The following is a 24,037-nucleotide window of genomic DNA, read 5'->3' as shown; positions in this document are numbered from 1 at the left end:
TATCGTTAAAAGAGTGATCTATTTCAGAAAATTATTGTGCAAAGAACATGAACAGAATAAGGCGAAAAAAAAAATATTGTAACAGTGACAATTAATAATTGTGTTATTTTTTTTATTCGTTAAGAAAAGCTACAAATTTATTGGTGTTCTAATAAATTGGGTAAATTTGAGAATACATGTCCATGATGGGTTTCTATGATACATCCTAATACATGAAAAGAAGTTGTTTGTTTAGATGCACTCAGGTTCTACTGCACAGATTTTTTGTATAAATAGGTACATACATAAAACAAAGTATAAGAATTATACGAATTATTTAATTTGTTAGTTGTATGTCTTAAAAGGTGTAGTGTAATCGCTGTTTACACCTTTATCACATTTTTATCATAAATTAGGTACCAAACTTCCCTATCAGAGCCACCTTTTTATTAATAATCCCATTTGTAGACGAAATTTTTATTCAAGTAAAGGTGATAAGATTATTAAATATATTGGTAATAAAAAGTAACTAACGGCCAGTTTCAAAATTCTATCTATTTATGAATTTGCTTACTAGAGATAGAATTTTGCGTAAGCTCCATACAAATTGTGTCAAAATCAATCGGTAGAGGGCAAAACCCGAGTCGATTATTGAAAACAGCCGTAACTTCATATTAAAACTGTTAAAAAAATTTAATCGTAGTCAGACTTAGTATAGTACTTTAGGTTGTTAAGCTTATTTGTTTAGGACACAATATAAGACCATGATAAGATAGTAGGAGTCATAGAAGCAAAGTAGAAACATACAATGATAATAGAAACCTAAATCACCTCACATTTATGGATCTCATTGTATATTTCTAATAATTATTATAAATTGTATTTTTATACAAGTGATACCTTCACACTTTTGTATTTTTTTTTAATATAAATTTTAAATTTATTTCTTTATGCATTATTTATTTCGTACACAACAATCCAGCTCAATAAAATCATAAAATAAATATTGTACACTTTTTACATTAGGCACAAATAAATCCTGTTTGTAAATTACTTTCCAATTATTGCATATTGTTGTTTTTATTATTATTTATTGCGACAGAGGTCGATGGCGATAGATATATCTGTGGCTTAGACGTTTTTTTTTTTTTTTTTTGCAAAGTCGTCGATTTTAAACTTACGTAGTAATGAGCTGTACTTAGTATAGCTTTATTTTTTTCACGTATAGTTACGGCTATGGTATGCCTCCATCTATCTCTATATGGTCCTAAACGGAAGGAAGCCAGTTTAATAAACAATTGATCGAACCCGCGACCGTTTAAGCATCGGTTGTCTGATTACTGCGCGAATAATGCTAGATATATCTACTATAATTACATTTATCTAGCAAATAAGAGAAATGCAAATTAACTTTATTACATACTAGCTTTAACCCGCTAGCGTTTTTTAAATAAAAAGTATCCTATGTTACTTTTAATACCTCCAAGAATATGTGTACAAAGTTTCATGACGATCAGTTAAGTAGTTTTCGCGTGAAAGCGTAACAAACAAGCTTACATTTACATTTATAATATTAGTAGAGATGTTTTTTTTTCTTTTTTTTCTATTTACCACATTAAAAAGTTTCTATATAAATAACATAAAAACATTAACTTATTTTCCAGGACAACTTCCTCCCTCCCTCGCAGCGAAATAACTACGCGTGCGAGAAGGATCCAACGGGACCTCTGAATCGGAAGAAATTAATTGAACACATAAATAAACAAGCATTAGAAACACCAGATAGACCCGAAGTCAAACCTTACGTCCCTGGTGTTGTACGGGGTAAAAAGGTCGGTGAACTTCTGTAAAATATTTAAATAGTCAGATTTTATTATCAAATTAACCTTATTATTTTAATAATGTTTTTCGTAATTTTCTTAAAAGATATCTAAGTAGAACATCTTATCTACGCCCTAAAATATGGTATTTAATGTTTACCAGTTATACAAAGCGTGTCATCATGAGAATAGTAGTGACTTATCTACTTATTTGTAATCTTATTGTATCTGTTTCAATCTTATCGCAAATAAAATTATTTTAATAATTTAAAATTAACTATGCAAAAACATTGTTGTGTTATTTACATATGGCTGTGGTTAAAAAGTTGAGTAAATTTAAGAATACATTATTATTAAGTTCGTACCACACATTCATCGATAATATCGAATTCTACGAAACCGATTTAAAAAAATGTTTTTGTGTTATATAGGCTTGTTTGTCTACAAAAACTATAGGCCATATTGTATCACCCTAGAACTCTACAATATGTATAGGTATTTATGTATAATAAATATATAGATTATAAATAAATACATATACATATTAGTCAAAATAATAGTAATAAATGATTATCAATTATTACCAGTGGATTCCGCCACCGCCTCCGGAGAAAGTTCGAGAAGCGGAAGAACAAATTACAATCGACCTCGGCGACGAGTACGAGCAGGCGCTCGGAACCGCGACACAGGAAGAAATCATCGATCTCGCTGGTAAGAACCTATCAATACTTTCGTGTGGTCTGAAGCACACTCGTTGTTTTTGTTTTATTAATATCAAAAAGACAAGTTACACAAGTTTTCCAAGTATTTCTTATCATCATGAATACTCTAGAAAACGACCTATTATGAAAACCTATCAAATTAAAAATAATTTCACAAATATATAAAAAAAAAAAAAAAATACAATACAATGCTTAGTACATTTATACGTTCTATCAGTCGTTTAGTCCGTTTAAGTTTAACCTGCGTCCGATGTGTTAAGCACAAATAAATTTTCCCGTTATGAAATTATTTAACACGTTAACGCCGAGACGATTTAACTAATTTAATCGCAAGAATTGTATGAAATTCTTGTGATTAAATAAGTTTAATCTCTACTTAAATTTTAATTTTGTTTCGTGCAACTCGGCGTATGTGTTGCCGTGATTTTTTAGTTCCTTCTTTTGGTGCCGCGGAAGACACCGCTTAACCGCGAGCCAGAGTCAACTTAAAAAATATGACTTAGAAAACTATGTCAGGTAGTGTAAGGAAAAGTTCTTTAAGAATGGGTGTCGTAGTACAATAAAAACTTATCATTATATAATCTTGTAAATAAGCACTTTTAAACTGGCTCCATGGACTTAATAAGTGAAGCCCAACTGGTGTCGCCCATAGCGTTCAACGTGTTAATAAACGCAAGTAAACAAAACAAATAAACAACGGATTTATTACATAACTATAGAAATACCATAAAACTACCAATCACATTTTCCGTTAATCATTACATAGTATAAAACAAAGTCGCTTCCCGCTGTATGTATGCTTAAATCTTTAAAACTACGCAACGGATTTTGATGCGGTGTTCTTTAGTAAATAGAGTGATTCCAGAGGAAGGTTCCCATGTATAATACATACATAATATAGTAGAGGAATACTGATAGTTTTAGAGGTTAGAGGTTTCTAATGTGATGTCGTAATTAAACACTTTTTTTGCGCTTACATTGCAAATATTTATTTTATAATTTTTATATTTAGTATCAGCATTGCACATGTGCGAAGCCGGGGCGGGTCGCTAGTTTTATAATAAAACAATTTACATACGTAAATTCCTAAGTTAAATTTAATTAACTATACATCGTTTGAATATTTCTTAAATTACTATATGAACATTAAATTATAATAATACCTTTTTTTATTAATTTTAACATTAAAATTATGTTTTAGAACTGTTAAATTTGTAGCCTGTCAAAAGTTTTCACCATTTGCGTTGAGATTACCAATTATTGTATATATTTATGATTCAATTTAATTAGTCAACTTTCACAATATTATTAATTATTACTTGTATGAGATCGACAAGTTGACAGACTGGCTGCGTAGAAACTAAACTGACTAGAATTCTCTATTTGAAGAGAACTAGTATATAGGTATGTCGATAATTTCTAAAACGTGCAATTAGGCTTTCGTCAAACTAAACTTTTGACTATATTTAGTGTCTCGTTAGAACGTAATAACGTCAAATTATTGCGTTCCAAAACTTGAATATTCTAGTATTGCAAATACTGCCGTCGTCTAATTAAAGGCGCAAAAGATTTTTACAACAGTTATTATTGCTCAAAATTTCAGAGCAACTCTACTAGGGATGTATCTGGATATTACAGCGTAAGCCCATTTGCCACAAAAAAGACAATATAATTATAATTTAATCTTAATAATATAATCTTTCATAATTCTCTATCATGCTGGAACAAATAGCTCTTAATAATATTTAATTTTTGCTTAAAATACAAAATAATTTAAAAAGAAAATTTTAACGCTATTAAAAACACTTTAAATATTTTATCGCTTAAAATGGTTAAGTAAATACTTTATTTCATATTCCAGTGTGATCGGGGCGTAAATATTATGAGTGCAAATTATAATCATAATTTTAAATCGCTTGATTTAAAATGTGTCGCAAGGCAGATAATAATTTATAAATGCGTAATAAATAATAAACACATTTGATAATAAATATTAAGTCTGACATAAGTATAAAATAATATTGTGTAGCTAAACTGAGAGTATTTATTTTTGTCAGCACACGCTAATTTCGATTCGCATTTTTCCGATATTTTATTTAGGTATGATGCAGGTTGAGTGTAAATACTGTCACCATAAACATCTATATATTTTAAAAACAATGGCTAGAAAATTAATTTTACAGAACGAAATAGTACGAAAGATTGATCAGCAACCGAACTTAGCTATTATTTCGATAATAAACGCTGTTAAAATCGCAGTCGATGTCTATAGTTCATATTATGATAAAAGTACAGCATACTGTATATACCTACAGTATTGCCATAATACTTTCATTAAAAATATGTTTCTTCCTACAAATAGTTTGTGTGTTTATAAAAAATCTTGTCACGAAAAAGTAATTTTCTATATTTTTACGATATTATAAGCTTTATAATAATATGTTCCTTTGTAATAACATTCACAAAGAATTCGCGACGATTTGGCAGAAGTCCATCGTTATCTAATTGACGATCTCTTTCATGACATCAAAATAATCTTTTTCGGATGAAAACCGTGTGAATAATTATTTTTAAAATACCCCGGTATGTGTTACGTAACTTTTTTTAATCTAGTCTCGGTAATTTTTTTTTTTTGTAATTCGTTTACGCAGTGTGGGACGTCCTCCGGCCAGTTGGACCGACGATCTACGTAAGATTCCCGGTGTAGGCTGGATGAGGATTGCGGAAAACCGGGATACCTGGCGCGAACTTGGGGAGACCTATGTCCAGCAGTTGACTGCAATAGGCTGAGCTGATGATGATGAATAGTTTCGAAATCTCATTAATAAACGCCTCACACACTTAACGGCCCCTACACGGATTTACTTCTGTGTCGGGGATCTGGAAACACAAACAGTGCACACCGTGGCAATCTGTATGACCAATACAAATGTTTACTTTGTGTGGGGATCGAACCTGTGAACGCTGAGATCGTTGCGGCAATTTATCGTCATTATTGTTTCGGAATCCGTAATAAAGTTACCGAGAAAAGTTTTGTAACAATAATGTTTATGATGAAATAAAAACGGAATATAAAACTAGATGGAGACTTATCAATAATATACAGTATTTTTTTTTTTTGAATTGCAGTGTGCTAAAATATTCTTTATAGGCTATCCTAGTCAAAATATCTTACATTCTAAGAGCCAGCTCTAGGAATGATTAAAAATTATTAGTGATTTATATCTTTGAATTTGAATACGAAACGTAAAATATAATTATTTTTGTTTCCGTTTCCAGCTATTCTCGGCTTCCACTCCATGATGAACCAGGACCAGTACCACGCGTCGCTTCTAAACAAAGGTCAACCCGTCGGTCTCGGTTGGGACGGTATCACTAAAGCTACAAAGCCAAAGGTTTTTATTTTTATAAAAGCTATGTCACTCTATACACATTTTGATACTGTTATATAATTTTCTGAAGACACTATTAATAAGTGCTGTGTGGCTACGGCACTAAAGCATTTAGCCACCCCCTCTCTTCCCGTGGGTGTCATAAGAGGCGACTAAGGGATAACAAGGTTCCACAACCACCTTGGAACTTAAGAAACCGACCGATGGCGGGATAACCATCCAACTGCTGGCTTTGAAATACACAGGCCGAAGACGGGCAGCAGCGTCTTCGGTGCGACAAAGCCAGTACTGCGGTCACCAACCCGCCTGCCCAGCGTGGTGACTATGGGCAAAACACATGAGTTTACGCTATTTTTGGCACGAACTTGTGGAGGCCTGTGTCCAGCAGTGGACTGTATAGGCTGTAATGATGTAATGATGATGACTATTGATAAAACTGTTACTTTATGACATTGTACTAACTAAGCTGTAAAATTACTCAAATCGATTATATTTTTAATTTAAATATTAGAAAGAAAATTGTCCATAATTAGGCTATAAAATACGTTTGTACTTATCATATAAGTATACATTCAACTTGGTTGAAACCACGAAATTACGATGTTTTCCGTTGTATGTGATGTTGGGGAAACCCATCTCTGTTATCTCTGAACTACTGTAAGTCAAAAAATAACCACTACTGCAAGCTATAAAACTGTAATGAATAAAAATGTAACAGTAAAAATGTATACTTACATTGCATGCAAAATTTTGCGGTGATTGTAAATATTTAATATTAATTGAATGTGTCCTGTTCAAAAATCCAGTTTTTTAGCTATGTTAATTTGATAATACGTCACATTTTTGATCATCGAAGATACATACCTCATCCCCTCCAAAACTTCTCTACCAGGACATAGTAATCCAACTATGAAACATTTACTAATTAACTTTACAATGATATAACTTAATATAATCTAAGAAAATGATTTGTTGTTTTGTTTGACATTTTTATGCCCTGCACCAACCCTCTTGCCCAGCGTGGTGAATATGGGCAGCACACATGAGTTCACACCATTTTTGGCACAAACTTGTAGAGGCCTATATCCAGCAGTAGATTGTGATAGGCTGAAGTGATGACTGATATATTTTTATTATTTTCACATGTCTGTTTCTAGGTATATCCAATGGATCCACCCAATGACACAGATCCCGACAAGACCATCGACAGAGTAAAGGATAACGACCAGTCGTTCCTTGATCTCAATTGGAATAACATTAAGGTATGTAGGTTTAATCCATTATCAGCAGTATTTTCATAGCAAAACTAAATAATATTGAAACTTACAAAAAATAACAAGCAGCTTACCAAATAAATGTGTTTGCAGGCAAACGAAGAAAAACCGACTTCAATTATATCGACAAGTAATAAAACGTAGGTAGACGAAAAAATAGTCAAGTAAATACGCATTATCAAAGATTATTCAAAAAGTTGTAATCAGATCTCGATGAAAATTAAATGTGACCACATGATAAAAATCGGCTTTCGATTAAATTAAAAATCATTAAAATCGGTACACCCAGTAAAAAGTTATGCGGATTTTCGAGAGTTTCCCTCGACTTCTCTGGGATCCTATCATCAGATCCTGGTTTCCTTATCATGGTACCAAACTCTAGCAATATCTCCTTTCAAACAAAAAAAGAATTATCAAAATCGGTTCATAAACGATGGATTTATCCCTGAACATACATAAAAAAAAAATATAATATATATATGGTCGAATTGAGTAACCTCCTCCTTTTTTTGAAGTCGGTTAATAAAAAACTTACACACATTGTGTTTGTATAAAAATTAAGGCAGTAAATATGTAGTTTATAATAATAACAACTTGTATAATCTATTAGCCCAATTTAAATAATCTTCCTTTACTAAAGTCCAGTTCTTGTTTCCAAAAACGATTTGTTTTCCTAATCTAGCAAGACGTTTTAAGTCTATTATACACATTAAATTTAAAAATTACAATACGTCATATTTATAGTCTCTGATTTTACAGTAGAAACACTATTTGAGACCAATTTTTACTCATAGTAGCTTAACTAATGTATTGGTAATGGCAGTGAATACGTTTTTTTTTTCAACAGAATATAAGCGACGAGAAGTTCGAGAAGCTGTTCGAGGCGCTGAAGACGAACACGCATTTGGAGGTGCTGTCGCTGGTGAACGTGGGCTTGAACGACCGCACGGCGCAGTTGCTGGCCGACGCGTTGCAGGCCAACAGCACGCTGCGGGTCGTCAACGTCGAGACCAACTTCATCAGCCCCGCCGGCGTCGTGGAGCTGGTGCGCGCGCTGCTCGCCACCACCAGCGTCGAGGAGTTCCGCGCCTCCAACCAGGTCGGTGGCCCCACCCGTCCCGGCACGCTGGCGAGGGCGAAGTAGATTGTGGACTGTGTGTACGGTGTAGAGGAGTTCCGCGCCTCCAACCAGGTCGGTGGCCCTACCCGTCCGGCACGCTGGCGAGGGCGGAGTAGATTGTGGACTCTGTGTACGCTGTTGAGGAGTTCCGCGCCTCCAACCAGGTCCGTGGCCCCACCCGTCCCGGCGCGCCGGCGAGGGCGGAGTAGATTGTGGACTGTGTACGCTGTTGAGGAGTTCCGCGCCTCCAACCAGGTCAGAGACCCGCCCCGCCGGCGTTATGGAGCTAGTGCGCGCACTGCTTGCAACCACTAGCTCCGAGGAGTTCCGTGCCTTCAACCAAGTCGGAGACTCTAATCCCATCACGCCTCTGCAGAGGAAAAGAGTGGGAATTCATCTACACTGTGCTATGTGCAGTAGTTCTATTCTTACAATAGAGTGATTGTTTCGGATAGTACATTCAATGTACAAAGGAGACAATATAGATATTGGTTGATAATTAATATAGAAATTGTTATAAGTACTGATTTAGATGCGCTCTGTCGGTGCTCGCGTCACAATATACACCAAAAAATATAATTCAAACCCATATCATCTGTCAGCGGTCGCAAGTGCTCGGCAACAAGACGGAGATGGAGATCACGCGGCTGGTGGAGCAGAACCCGACGCTGCTGCGGCTCGGCCTGCACCTCGAGTACAGCGACGCGCGCCACCGCGTCGCCTCGCACCTGCAGCGCAACATCGACAGAAGTGAGTACTCGGTCGCTCGACTGCTCGCCCGACTGGTCGCCCGACTGGTCGCCCGACTGGTTGCCGGATTCAACTTTAGAGTAGGTAGTGTTAGATTCGATGAGCGATCGGTTGCGAGACTAGTGGTCGGATCGGTTACTGGATTAGAATTGATTTGGAATTTTTACGTTAAATGAGCAATCAATCGCTCGACTGATCATTAGATTATACTTTATTGAAGTAAAACTTCTTTAGTGACTTGTAGACTAAGTTGGTGAATGCGTGACGAGAGCGTTACGAAAAGTGTGATCGGGAGAGGCGATCGGAAGTTGAGAGAGAGATATAAGTTAGATGGAGCTAAAGAAGTTTGACTTCAGTAGTGTGATCAAAAGCACACTTGTTTTAATTTAAATTGAAATTGTTTGACTGATCGTCCGGCCGATCGCTGGATTAGACTCGACTAAGAATTGTTGAAATAAATCATATAAGTCAAAGTGAAATTTAAGAACGTTTTTAGGAAGTTTTGGGGTTAATTTTTAACGTATCTCTTACTATCTTTAATATTTACAGTTATCTTAGCCATAATTAATTTTAATAATTATTTTGTGACGAGGTAATTACGATTACAATTGTAATAAATCAAATACCTCGTACAACAAAATGAAATATTTGAGAATGCTGCAATGCTGAACGGAATCACCATTATCATAGTTTTTTCACTTTCAAACAATTACCAGATCATCTCGCACAACTGATTGCTCGATCAATCATTCGACGGATTGCACAATTGATTGCTCCACCATTTACTGGATCACTAGCTCGACTGAGTGTTCAATCAGTCTCTTGATTTCAGTCTTCACTAAACCTGTTGGAAGATCTCTTACTTAGGAGCAACGTTTATTGATTACGTATACATCTTTCATGTGCTTTGACTATTTAGTCAATGAATGACTGACTGCTAAGTCCAGTCAGTCAGAGAGTTGAGAAAATAATCAATTTTAAAATATAAAAATGTTTTAACTAAGCGTTAGACATATTATCTAAATTAGTTTAAACTAATGATAACAATTTTCGTACTTGCTTGTGAGAATAGATATGTTTTTGTAATTAAATTAATGGAAAAACGAAAAGATTTGTAGATGGATAGCTTAATATATTTTAACTGAAATAGAATATTTGATACGCATTATTGTGATTTTTAGATTTTATATATAATTTTTTTTTAGGTATGCACAACAGACAATAATTATTTCTTTATCATTTGTGTTAATTTAAATTATTTTTATCATCACAACACGCTCATATCATGGCATAAATAATATAAACATTAAATTCGTTAATATCACCAACAGTTACGTTATCAATACATTGCGGTCCAGAGGGTCTCAGAAGAACGCGTCGTCTCCACACACGCTAGTAAACACTTTGATGTGATAGAAAGCCATAGATACCCTTAGAGACCTTAGATCACAATTAGAGACATCCTCGCCTACTAACACTTACACGCGATATTCCATATAGTAAATATCATTCAATCATTCAACGGCAAGGGACAAACCCGACTCGATGACACAATACGGTCTAACATCGATATTCATTCGACTCGAAAATTCATAGCAGAAAATATTCTGCTCAAAATTTTGAGCAGCCAGTGGTGAGTAAGATGGCCAGAGCTACAGAAGAGGGTTGAGGGTAGAGTCGGCAATACGCTTGCGATGCTTCCAACACCAGAAGCATCGCAATGTTGCAGGCGTCTATAAGTTACGGTAACCCCTTACCATCAACTGGATCGTATCCTCGTTTTGCCACCCTTGAAGTGTAAAAAAAGTCGGAGTCGATATATCGTGTCGATATTGTCAGATTGCCGTTTGCAAAAGCGAGCTAGCGCGTCTATAAGCTTGCGCTTGCCCCGCGGTCGGCCTCCCGCCGTGGGCGTCGACAGTAGCTTCTTCAACCTCACACCTCCAAGCGTCGAAACTTCGACACCAACCGCCGACAGAAGAATCCTCGATAAGCCGATTCTAGATCAATCGTTATCCGATCAGACATCCAATGATGGAAAATTCGTGATGGCGACGCCGCCTGATATAAACCCAGAACCCCACTCGTGAGTAAACACGACTCACATCACGCGTGCTCCCTTTACTCTGTACAGATATTAGAAAAACGTGAAATCGATCAATCGGTGCGTAATATCGATCGCGTTTCGTACAAAAGTACGGTATGATTACGAATTTATCGTCCGCGTAAACTGGAACCGATTGGTCCATTTCACGGTTGACTAAGTTTCGTCGACTGTCCGGTGTGTTCACAAGTGTTCCATAGTCACAGTGTTTTATTCCATTACAGTACGGAAAGACCTAACGCTGCGACTTCAGTTCAGATTTTTTAACCTGCAAAAAGGGGCGCGTAGCCAATAGTATTTATAAAGGTCAGGCCCTTAAAGGGTTCTTCCAGTTGGCACGGCAGCGTATAACATACTTCGCTTCGATTAAAGCTTATTTTACAGTGTCGATTGAATTTCATCACTTACACATTATATATCGATGCAGTTTTATGAAATATTAAATGTCTTTACTTCCACAGTACCTTTATATCCATTCATAAGCACACTATAAAACTGCATCTGTTATAAAAGTTTCTAAAATTACACATAATTATATTTTTTATATCAAGTAGTTAATATATTTCTATGATTTTAACATTCTTTATTTTTCTAAAATTGACTCTTAATACACTTAACTGTTCGTGATTTATATTAATCGATATCGAATCGCGATACTATATTTACTGTATTTTAATCGGTAACAATTTAATTTTTAGCCGAGAGGGGAGCGTAGAACCGAATGATAATATGTAGAATCGGCGCAAAAAATCGGTAAAATCAATTTTCATATTGGCGCGAATGCTCAAAAGGCCATATATGAACCGTGCTATTTTTCGAAGCCGTTTTCTTTAAAAAAATTTAGGCTTTCGCTAATCAACAGTTTTGCTTAGTAAGCCTTCGATATACAAAGGGGTCTCGATTGCGACAGGAATGACGTACTGTCTGATTGCTGTTTAATATATGCATTGTAAGATACCACTGATCTGAGTTTTGTTCGACACCTATACTAACTTCACGCATGACCGTGTGGACTAATTGAATGCGAGAATGAATTGAGTAATGTCACGATGAAATTTAATATATAGCATGACAATCTTTACTACTGTATCAAAAAAAAAAAAAAAAAAAAAAACTAGAATATATTCGTATTCCTGTTTATGATTAATTGATGATATGAAACCTCAAAACTAGTGATTTTTACTTCGAATCGATTTAATGGTATCGCTATTTTAATCGATTTTATTCATTAATTTATTTATTAATGAATTTTGATTTGTTTTTTTTTTTATAATTCGAAGTAAATATCACTAGAACAGTATGCCTGTATGTATATAATCCTTGACGATATGTCGGTGTGTGTATTACAGTACGCCAGCAACGCCGGAGCCAGAGCGGCGCTTAGAGCTCTAAACGACACATGTGGTGAGTTGAAATCGTTATTAAAACATAAACATTACGCACATTATAGATTTTGAATTGCTCTAATACTTACTCGATGTAATCTGAACATAGACTTTTAATTGATTAAACTGTAAACAAATTTTTAATCTATAATGTGTGTTTAATGTAAATGTCCTATCACTGTTTGTATATAAAAAATAACGTGACGTGTGACGTCACAAAACAGTATTTTGAGATTTGTTTCATGTTTATATACAATGACCCAAGTAACTAATATCTTGTATATAAGTACCTTTGTGCTTTATTTGTAAATAGTCATAGCAAATTTTGATTCTCCTATTTCAAACACTACAACTCATTCAATGATTTACATATTCTCACATTTTTGACAAATAAAAAATTTTAAAGTGTCATCAGGGTACCTATGTTATATAACTTTCATTTGTCAAAACAATGGTTATACCAGTCATATTTTGAGCATGAAATGTTGCGAAACGGTAAAAGTAAAAATTGTGCAAGATTTGATTTAATTTTATATTTTTAATTTCAGTCATCTTTTTTTGAACACATTGAGAAAAAATAGCGTTACTTTTTAAGGACTAATTTTATTATAATAGCTATATTTCAATAATCTTGAAAGGTTATCAGCTTTGATTAAATGAATAATATGTCTCTAAGAAGTAACATCAACATTAACCCTATTATAATTTTAAATGGATTTTTAAGCAATTGTATAATAAAATCGAGAATAAACAAGTTCATATGGTGATCGTATTTCATTTTAAAATATCAGACCAGGGCAGAATTACATTGGTTTTGTCTTACATGTGTATTAGACTAACTTAATTCCATTTATAACTACGATTTTATTTATTTATATTGATTTAGTGAAGCCAAATGATATTTCTTGAAAGATACGAAGGTTGAAGAGGATACGAAGATTGAAAATAGTTCATGAATAAATCTAATCTTATATATAAAATTCTCGTGTCACAATGTTAGTTACATACTCCTCGGAAACGGCTGAACCGATTTTTATGAAATTTTGTTAACATATCGGGTAGGTTTGAGAATCGGCCAACATCAATTTTTCATACCCATAGATTATAAGGGGGGGGGGGGATTAATTGGGTTAATAACAAATATGACAAAACAACGTTTGCGGGGTCAGCTAGCACATATATAAAATTCTCGTGTTAGGGGCCAAATTCCTCCGTAATGGCTTGACCGAATCTTATGAAAATTTTTGTGCATATTTGGTAGGTCTGAGAATCGTACTTAAACCATTTTTAAGATTTGGCATTAAAAACCCTAAATTTTCACCTTTCTACCACCAACCCCTATCTTTAATAGCGTTTAGCGGCAAAACAACGTTTTCCGGGTCAGCTATTGATTATATATCATTTAAATTTGTTTCTCATTATTATTTTCTTCAGCAAGGTTTTAGTCATGTGCTACGAATACAGCCTATTTTATCAGTAATATGTTAAGTATATATTTTTTTCCAATAGGTGGGCGAATCCGGCGCTTGAGCCAGTTCACACGCAGCCGTAGTTACGTGGTGGGCTGGATTCCTTGACCACACGCGTTCGCACTGTCACCCTCTTTGTCACTGTGTAGCACGCCTTCAAAAGTCTATAAATATATCCCGTGTTATTCCTTAATAAAATGTTTTTTTATTCGAAGATGTATTTTTAAACGTTGGCCTTGAAGTTCGACGTTTGATAAGATTCTATTAGACTGGGTCGTATTTTAAAGAATATTTTATTCGATTTATTGTTACCCGTAGCTTTTATAAAATTTGTATCAAAAATTAGGGAAGTAAGACCCGGTGACAATAAGTTAGACCTTATTTTATATTGCAAATTTTTGCGAGTTTAAATCGATCAACTTATTGGTGCTTACGACTTTACTGAAATGACTAATAAAATTTATTTATTTAATCGATTTTACATTGTAATGAAATTCTTGCCTCGTTTTTAAAAAAGGTTTTTTTGTAATAATGTATTGTTTTTTAAATATCGACTACACAATTACAAAGATTTGATTTGACAGATAATTAAGTGTGCTTGATGTAAGAATTGTGCGCGAACAATATTTATGATTTTATTTAAAAAAAAAAAATAAGACCTTGGTTTTAACAGCTCGATGGCAGGACCATCGATAGTTATAAACTCAGTTTTTTTTTTTAATTTGGAATGAACGAAATAAAACCATAAATTTTGTCTATGATTGATCAATTTGTACGTTTAAAATATTAATTCTAATTTTAGTGTGCTAATGAAATCGTATTAATTTTTATCATTTAATTGTAATATATGTTATAGTCGTGCACATTCCATTAATACATAACATACTTCTCTACTAAAATTTTTACTGTACACCATAGACTATACTATTTTCTTCCACAACCGTAGAAAATTAACAAATCAATGATTTACTTTAAAAACTTAAAAATAGATAAGAGAAGCGATGTTCTGTGTCAATGGATTATAAGTTTAACATTTTCAAAAAAGCACTAGGTTTTTCTTTAAATTCGCTATACATGCTGTTATCTGTGGTCAAGTTGCTTTCAATTGAAGGCTTGCAACATTCATCGGCTGTAACCTTTTGCTTTCTTGAAATAATATATTTGCTTAACTTTTAAATCGTAACTTGTATTCATAGAATCTACTGCGGAACTTAATTGTCCATAACATTGTGATATAAAGATCATGTGTTTCCATTAAAAAACTATTGCTTTGATTTTTTTTTTCATCCTAGTTTCAACTTAAGAGAGATTATTTGTATATGAATTTTAGATTTTTAATGTATTTTTTGTTGTTGTACGAAATTTGAAAATTTTTGGTAATGAATGATTACATTAATGTTTTTTTAAACTATAGATTTTATTTATGTCGACATGATAATGTATGGAGCATTTTGGTTCAACGAACACTTGACTAGTAGAGTCGCAGTTGTGTAGTTTTGTGACAAAAATATAAATAAAGCAATTAAACATAGTTTTTTGTTTTCTTTTTTCTTTAATTGTTTTAAATACTTTACATATATATATATATATATATATATATATATATATATATATATATATATATATATAAGTATAGTATATATATATATACTATACTTTGTATATAATGGATACCTGGATATGCCTTGAATCATTTACATTACACATTATATATCGATGCCTAGCAGCCAAAAAAGGGTTAAGCGACATTTTTTGAGAAACTGAGTTATATATATAGTTGTATTCGATTCTAACTATATATATAACTCAGTTTCTCAAAAAATGTCGCTTAACCCTTTTTGGCTGTTAGGCATCGATATAAAGAAACGATTCGTAAAAAAATAAATGTATCAATACCCAAACTACCAATTTAAATTGTTATTAAATATTTTGATTACTTTCTATTCAGTTTTCAAGTTTTTTACTTTCTATTTTTGTTAATTATTTCAGAGTAAATCGTTTTATCCAAAAAAGAAATTAAAAATATAACGTTTCCCTTTTCTGTTTCCCGGTTCCGTTTAACAAAAATATAGATTGATGTCTGAAATAAATTATTATTAAGATGCAAATTATCGAAAGAACTCAATTAATAAATAAATATATTTAAAATAACCTCGCTATCAAATATAAAAATAAAGTAATTTTAAAATAGATATTTAAAAATAAATAAACGTATTTATATTTTCGTGTAGTTTGAAAGACATACCTTTTGATCCATTGATTTAAATATTGTAATCTAAAAGGTAATTTAAATTTTCATTAAACTTCCCAAATAACATATACAATTTGTAAAAATAGCATCACAGTTTAAACTTCTGTTAAATAATGTTATGCCTTACGGCTTTACCTGAGGTTTATTCACAGTGGTGATAATTTAGTTGTCTTTAATTTGCCTCAAAAAAAAATATTTTTTTAAACAATTTTTATACCCGCTTTATCTTTTAAAACATATTGCTCCTAAAATTTTGAAATACGTAGATAATTTTCCATTGCACTCCATAGCTTTAATACCTGTTTTAGATGTATTGTACATAATTGTTGTGACGGAACTTCAAGTTAACTTTAGAAATTGATGATTGCCATAATGAAGTTTTCTAAAATATATTTCATAGCTAGCTGTGCCCTCGATTTCACTTGCGTTAATTGAAGAAAAAAATAGCCTATACCTACCCTCCTTCGATAAAGGGGCTATCCAACAAAAATAATTTTTCAATCATATATTTTAATAATACCTACTACATACCTATTATTATTTTGTGCGATATAGCCAAGGTAAACCAAGTAAGCGCCCCAGAAACGATTTTTGAGTAATTTATACATAACTAATTAAAATTACTTATTCATAACACATAAATAAGGAGCGCAATGAGAATTCAAAAATTCGTTTCAAATTATTTAAGGCTATCACTTACTAGAACTATTGCTAGAAAAGGTAATATACTCGTATATTTGACTAAAACTTATACATAGCATATGCAGTTTTTTCTTTTTTTTATAGTATTTATGATAAATGACTTGAAAACAAATTTTAATTTTTTTTATTTCCATAGCAAGTTTTTTAATGAATTATTATATGAAGAATCTTTCTAGATATTATGCCTTTATTAGGAGCTCATCATAATCATCAATATCATTTCAGCCTATTGCAGTCCACTGCTGGACGTAGGCCTCCACAAGTTTGCGCCAAAAATGCGTGAACTCATGTGTGTTGCCCATAGTCACCACGCTGGGCAGGCGGGTTGGTGACCGCAGGGCTGGCTTTGTCGCACTTAAGACACTGCTGCCCGTCTTCGGTCTCTGTGTTTCAAAGCCAGCAGTTAGATGGTTATCCCGCCATCGGTCGGCTTCTTAAGTTTCAAGGTGGTAGCGGAACTGTGTTACCCCTTAATTAAAATTCGTTTAAAATTGTTAAATAAATAAAAATAAACAATATATTATTTTCTATTTTCTATATCATATGGCTCGTAGACAATAAAAGACTATAGAATATATACTAGACTGTTTGTTGCTTTTAAATTAGTGTATTTTGTAGAAATTCGACTAACGATTTAAGGAATTTTTAGGAGATTGTAAATAAAACAAAATATAAATACATGCATTAAAGCTTTATTCCATTACATGACATTCCTTCTGACGCAATATCAGATCACTCTACTTATATTTAGCTACCAAGTTCAGGAATTATAATCGTGATTATCTAACAGTATAAATGAGCTCTTTAAACAAATTTTACTTGACAGTATAATATTTTAGGAGAAAAAACCTTCGTGGACTACCTATCGATTTATAATATTATCTATATCTATAGTACACTATTGTCTATTTCACATAAGATGGGTACGGTGACATTTGATATGTTCCAATACAGGCTCACTATTTTCAACAAATCGGATAAATATACATTTTTAAAAATCACCAATTAGTTTCCAAAGCAAATAATAATGCTTGATTAGATTGAAATTGTATTTATATATGCGTTTTTACATTTTAAACAAAATAAAAAAGGTACAGAAAAAATGATAACTTAAAATTACAGGCATGAAACGAAACGTTTAATGATAGGGATTGACACGTAGTAATCGGCTAAAATAAATAATCGTAACGGCTATCTTGTGAATCGCGTCATCTCACTGACTCGAGATATTCCCGTGTTTTAGTTTTGCCAGTTGCTATAGTTGTATTTGTTGCTGTTTTATTGTTGTTAAGTTCTGTTATTATTTTTTTTTAGTTATTCATTTTGTGTGTGTTCTGTTCTGTAAAATGCCGAAAAGAACAAAAGAAGACCGTTTCAAACAGTCAATTGGTTGTCCTCTTTCGGGAATACTTTGAACTGGAGTGAGAAAATAGCGGTCCATTATTATCTGTCAACCACATAGTGGATCGAGTTGCACAGGCACTTGAAATTAGGCGTAATACAGTGTCAAAAATTACTTTAGCCTATCGCAGTCCACTGTTGGACATAGGCCTCCACAAGCTCGTGCCAAAAAATGGCGTGAACTCATGTGTGTTGCCTATAGTCACCACGCTGGGCGGGTTGGTGACCGCAGGGCCGGCTTTGTCACACTGAAGACGCTGTTGCCCGTCTGCGGCCTGTGTATTTCAATGCCAGCAGTTGAATGGTTATCCCGCTATCGGTCGGCTTTATAAGTTTCAAGGTGGTAGTGGTACTGTGTTATCCCTTAGTCGCCTCCTACGACACCCACGGGAAGAGACGCTGGTGGCTATATTCTTTATTGCCGTAGCCACACAGCTTAGTGTCAAAAATAAGTAAAGAAAAGTATGGTGACAACAATATGGAAGATAATAAGTTATCGACTCCCAAAAAGAAGCAAAGGAAATAAATGTTTGGTCGTTGAGGTTGAATACGATTGTTAGCGGAGAAATGAGTTGCCCACAGTTTTACAATAATTAATGTCTTTGAAAGGTGCTAAATTATTTAATGGAAGTGTGACATCGTTATGGCGACTTTTAAATAAAATTGGATTTCCATAAAATAAAAAAAAGTTAACAAACGGAAAAGTGCGTGAAAACTTTGTGACATTCTTAGAAAAAGCGAAAAACATTACGGATTGGAACAACGTAGTTGACTAGACCTTGATTAGACATGGTTGAACGCCAATCATACTGTTGGCAAAGTATGGACAGACGACACTGCTCATTCTTCGACTAAAGTACCGGAGGGTAAAGGCGAACGACTAATAATTTGCCACGTGAGCTGTGTGCTAATGGGTTTGTCGATAACTCATTTCTCGCGTTTAACACCACCCTTAAAATATTATTTATTCACTATAGCGATGACTAATTTTTAATAAGCAGTTAAAAAAAATTTTTTATATAATCGATTAAAGGTTAACCGCATTTGTACTCGATAATCGAATTACATCAATTAATTATGCATGGTCACCTCACTATAGAGTTAATTTGACATGTGTCACCGTACCCATCTTACGTGAAATAGACTATAGAGCGATAACTTGACGCAACAAATGAAGTTTGTTTATGGCGTTGTCATAAAATTTTAAATTAATGTAAATGTCAAAAAATTATCTTGTATGTAACTATGATATAATTTTCATGATATAAAATGTTGATTAGCAATTTAGTAACTGTTTAGTAATTTCATTTATACTCAGTATCTCTGGGTTTCAACGATCATAAAATATCGAAAAATAATCGTAGTTTTTATACGCACTTGTCACTTCACTCGATCAAGATATCAGTCAACAGAAAATCTGTAGTAGTCTACGATAGCCCATTTGGTATCATTAATTTTTTTTTTGGTTTCGGACTTTTTCATGTTTGTAATTTAACGCATCCCTTTCTCTGCTAATTTTTAAACATTTTTGGATGATTTTTGACTTGGTACTTAATTCTTAGAAGTTCTTACACAACAACTGAGTTAACAGTACACAGTAAAAATAAAATAGTTGTCCAAAAATCTCAAACAAGTTATTTATCAAACAAAGAACATAGCTAAATTAAGCTTAGTGATATAATACGTATACATTTTTTTAAATCAAATTGTTGTCATTAAATTTACGAATATTTTGCGTCAATGATTAGGTACTTAGTTCAAAAACCTTTGTGACGCAAAAGTAATTTTTTTAAAACAACTGGAATTGCTCTCGACCGCAGTTCGCTTTGATTCTGACGCATATGCACAATTTATTGGTCAATGACCATGCTACCGGATGGTTTATCAATTTTTTTTTAATAACAAACCAAAATTAGTAAAATTAGTAGTAAGTTAATAAATTTATGATAAAAACTCTACTTCACTACTCGAAAACAAATATAGTTTAGACATGACGTGAAGAATTTAGTTGTAGCTAGTTTGTGTGCGTATAGATGAAACTGTATAGTTCACTTTCTCAAGACTACCCTCGTCGTAATGCAATGAGCTTGTATCACAGGCTTAATTGCAATAATTCAATAATTGATTATTTTTACTTTATTGTCATTAATTGGAAGACAACGTTTAGTTCCTTGTGAACATATGTAAAAACGTCTATATACTTAATATACTTATTACGCAGAAAAACAGCAGTATTTGTAGGTACTTTTATAAAAATTGCAACTTTTGTGGTAATTGATATATAGGGTTCACATTTCATGTACTTTTTATACAAAAATTTGAATTTTGTACTACTGTTTATCATAATTTTATCACACGCGACAAGCGACATAATTTGTTTATCATATTCATGTATGCTAAAGCGTGTTAAAATGTCAAAAACTATATAGATATATAAAACATATAACATACAATAGCGAAGAGAGAACTGTTGCTGTATTCCCAATAGACAAAGCACACACTAAAATGTGTAAGTTTATTGACTGTTGAACTGACGCCCTTGACCACTTATGACGCATACCATTCAAGCTACTTCTCTACAACATACGTAGATACAAGTCTTGAAGCATTTGTATAATTCGCTTTTCGTTTACAGAAACACACTTTGCAATCGAATAATTACCAAAAAGAATTGTGGCAGTTCATAGGAGTACGTTTTCTGTTGTTTACTTCTGAAGTAATAAAAAAAAATTAATGGAGTACATCAATTATTTCCGTGTTATTATATCTTAAGCATTATTATACTTAAAATAATATAACACAACTCATTTTCTTAAGTCTCCATATGGGTATTACTTTATTATACACATGTCCGGAAATTGATGGATAATTACCGAACATTAATAACCGGACACTTTGTATATGTATGTGAATAGTAAATATATTCAAGTTTTTTTTTTTTTTACTATTATTGATATATATGTATTTGTGTATGTATGTGTATGTATGTGTATATGTATATATCTGAATATATGTATATGTAAGTAAGTATTATGTATATGTAAGTAAGTATTATGTATATGTAAGTAAATGTATTTGGTGTACATGTACGTTTGTGACTATGTTCATATGTATGTTACATAACATTTTTGCGCCCCATCCCACACTTCTTATTTAGTCCTCTGCCCAAAGGTTGCCTGGAAGAGATCGCTGTATTAGCGATAAGGCCGCCTGTTGCAGCTGATGCAAATTTTATTTTTATATTTCATTTGTTATGCTGTTAAAACCTTGTATTATTGTGCGAAAGTGTAAATAAATAAATAAATAAATAAATTCTACGTCATACTAAACTATTTAGTCATAAAAAAGTGGAATAAAGTAGTTAGAAGCGATAGATGAAAGTGCTAAGATTATGTGGAAGTGATAAAATAAGGCAAACACCGCCATTTATACGTCATCTTAGTATTTTCAGGCATTAAAAATCTTACAACATAGTTTTAGTTATTCCGAGGGGATAAGTAACCTCTATAAAAATTAATGTAATAACAAGAAAGCAGGATTGCTTTTGGTGTTAAGTGATATTTATTCCTAAGGGCTCCGAAAACGAACAAAATGTCGAGCAAAAAAGCCCAGACCCCGGCCAACATCTGTATGAACTATACAAATACCTGCGCCCACAGCATAAGCTGTTTAATAGGGACCGCGGCTCCAAAGCGTCGGTAACGTTCTGAGAATTTGAGTTTGATAAAGTTATTGAGCTCATATAGTTACCATTTGTCATACAGAAAAAGTAACAAACTACAGCAAAAAAGTAGAAAAAGAAATGTAAATTAAAGCAAAAAATAATTTACAATTTTTTAATAAAAAGTCCTGCAGCAACCAAAACATAAGTCTTATCTCTACAGTTTTTTACATAAATTATACATTTATAAAAGTCAAGTACTAATTAATTTATTAAATTCAAACAACGAAAACATAAATCAGACAAGCGGAATGTGAAAAAAGCTCATACAAAAGTTTCATTAATATATTGGCGCGATTTCTGATGCAGATGTCACTAAACTGGCCTATTTTTATTTAACAGCCGATAAACTAAAAAGAAGGTTTTATTTTACAAATTGAACAATTAATATGACCTTTCATGAAGATAATATAAATAGTTATTTTATATTTAGACAAATATCATAAGGACATTTTTTGGGCCCCTGTCGCTCGAGGGCTATACTAGATAGGAAAGTAAGCTCAGGTTGCAAATTAGTTTGACTTATGTCAACTCTTTGATAAATATAATTTAAATATTTATATAGTCACGATAGGAAACAAGGTAAAAGTTCGGGCCCCCACAGCCTGGGGGCCTCATGTTATGTATCAATTACTTGAATAGGGGTTTCATACTGAAGTAAATATGTATAAATTATATTTTTTTTTTATATGCGACATCAGAACTAGGACCATTATCAAACACAACAATTTCAGAATTACTAACCTAGTCTAAGTACTATTTAAACATAACTTAATTAAAATTGTACAAAAAATCAGAACATCGCAATATCTAGATTTTATTATTGTCATTCAATACTATTCTTGTAATCTCATTACATTTATAATATTTATATCTTATTAAGTATAAAACGAAGGGATCTATATAAGGGGGCGTCCATAAATTACGTGAGGTGTTTAAGGGGGGGAGGGGGTCGAGTCAAATCTCATCTAATCTTACGCTGGAGAGAGGGGGGCCTTGGCAAATATCACGCAATTTTTTTTCTGATTGAAACAAAAAAATATATATACTATTTTGATCCATTTAATCCAGATTTTACATGCTTAAGATTTAATCTTAAGCTTAATTACGATTAAGATCATTCACTAATTCGTTCGAAAAAAAATAATTTGATTCATAGTTCGACGTTATACATCTACTGACTGTCAAACCACCATATTTGTTTTATATCAAATAGCTCAATTCAATCTGAATTTACGGTACAGTGTAGCCCGTCCTTTGTTTTCGCGTTACTGTCAGCCGAACGCGGGACTCGATGAACGATGATACAATAACAATCCAACGCGTTTACGTAAGAAACCCACATTTTGAAAAATCTCACGTGAGATTGGGGGATGGGGGAGGGGGTTGTAAATAAAATCTCACGACATCTCACCAGTGGAGGAGGGAGGGACAGAAAATTTGAAAAAACACCTCACGTAATTTATGGACGCCCCCTAAGAGACCTGGCCAACCAAAGCCTGGCCTGACCAATACCTATATAATTATTATTGATTTAAATAAAAACAAGCTAAGTAAAAAAAATAAATTTGGGCAGTATAGTTTGATTTAATGGTCTAAGATCCAAACTAGTACCTTCAGGCACCTATTTAATGGATAAAAACTGAGAATATAAAATAGCGTGTCCAGGATTTTTTCAGCCAACGGATTCGATATTTATTTTTAATATACATATAATCACGCCTCTTTCCCGTAGGGGTAGGCAGAGACCACTTTTCACTTGCTACGATCCTTACATACTTCTTTCGCTTCGTTCACTTTCATTATTCCCTTCATACATGCTCTTCGGTTAAGGTTTTTTTTTTAATATACTAAAGTAAATATGAAACAATTTTTATCCATTAAATAGACGAGTGAAGGTCATTTCTGGTTCGAACCTCCTACTACTACTAGATATACTAAGCCTAC

At 33.0% G+C, this 24,037-nt stretch overlaps 1 protein-coding gene across 1 annotated transcript in view; it reads left to right on the top strand.

Annotated features, from left to right (window-relative positions):
• The window catches only part of LOC123655217 (tropomodulin-1), a 104,242-nt gene extending 88,696 nt beyond the window's left edge, over positions 1–15,546 (top strand). Inside the window, exons 3-11 of the mRNA XM_045591048.1 lie at positions 1,644–1,811; positions 2,387–2,510; positions 5,801–5,916; positions 7,071–7,175; positions 8,035–8,286; positions 8,910–9,057; positions 10,897–11,143; positions 12,511–12,565; positions 14,056–15,546. Of these exons, the coding sequence (XP_045447004.1) occupies positions 1,644–1,811; positions 2,387–2,510; positions 5,801–5,916; positions 7,071–7,175; positions 8,035–8,286; positions 8,910–9,057; positions 10,897–11,143; positions 12,511–12,553 (1,203 nt within the window). The 3' untranslated portion in view covers positions 12,554–12,565; positions 14,056–15,546. The remainder of the gene's footprint in view (positions 1–1,643; positions 1,812–2,386; positions 2,511–5,800; positions 5,917–7,070; positions 7,176–8,034; positions 8,287–8,909; positions 9,058–10,896; positions 11,144–12,510; positions 12,566–14,055) is intronic.
• Positions 15,547–24,037: the final 8,491 nt, after the last annotated feature.

This window comes from Melitaea cinxia, chromosome 7 (assembly GCF_905220565.1).
Source record: "Melitaea cinxia chromosome 7, ilMelCinx1.1, whole genome shotgun sequence".
In the NCBI taxonomy this organism is placed as follows: Eukaryota; Metazoa; Arthropoda; class Insecta; order Lepidoptera; family Nymphalidae; genus Melitaea; species Melitaea cinxia.
Note: the sequence above shows the minus strand (reverse complement) of the source record. Positions and strands in the feature narration are given on the sequence as shown.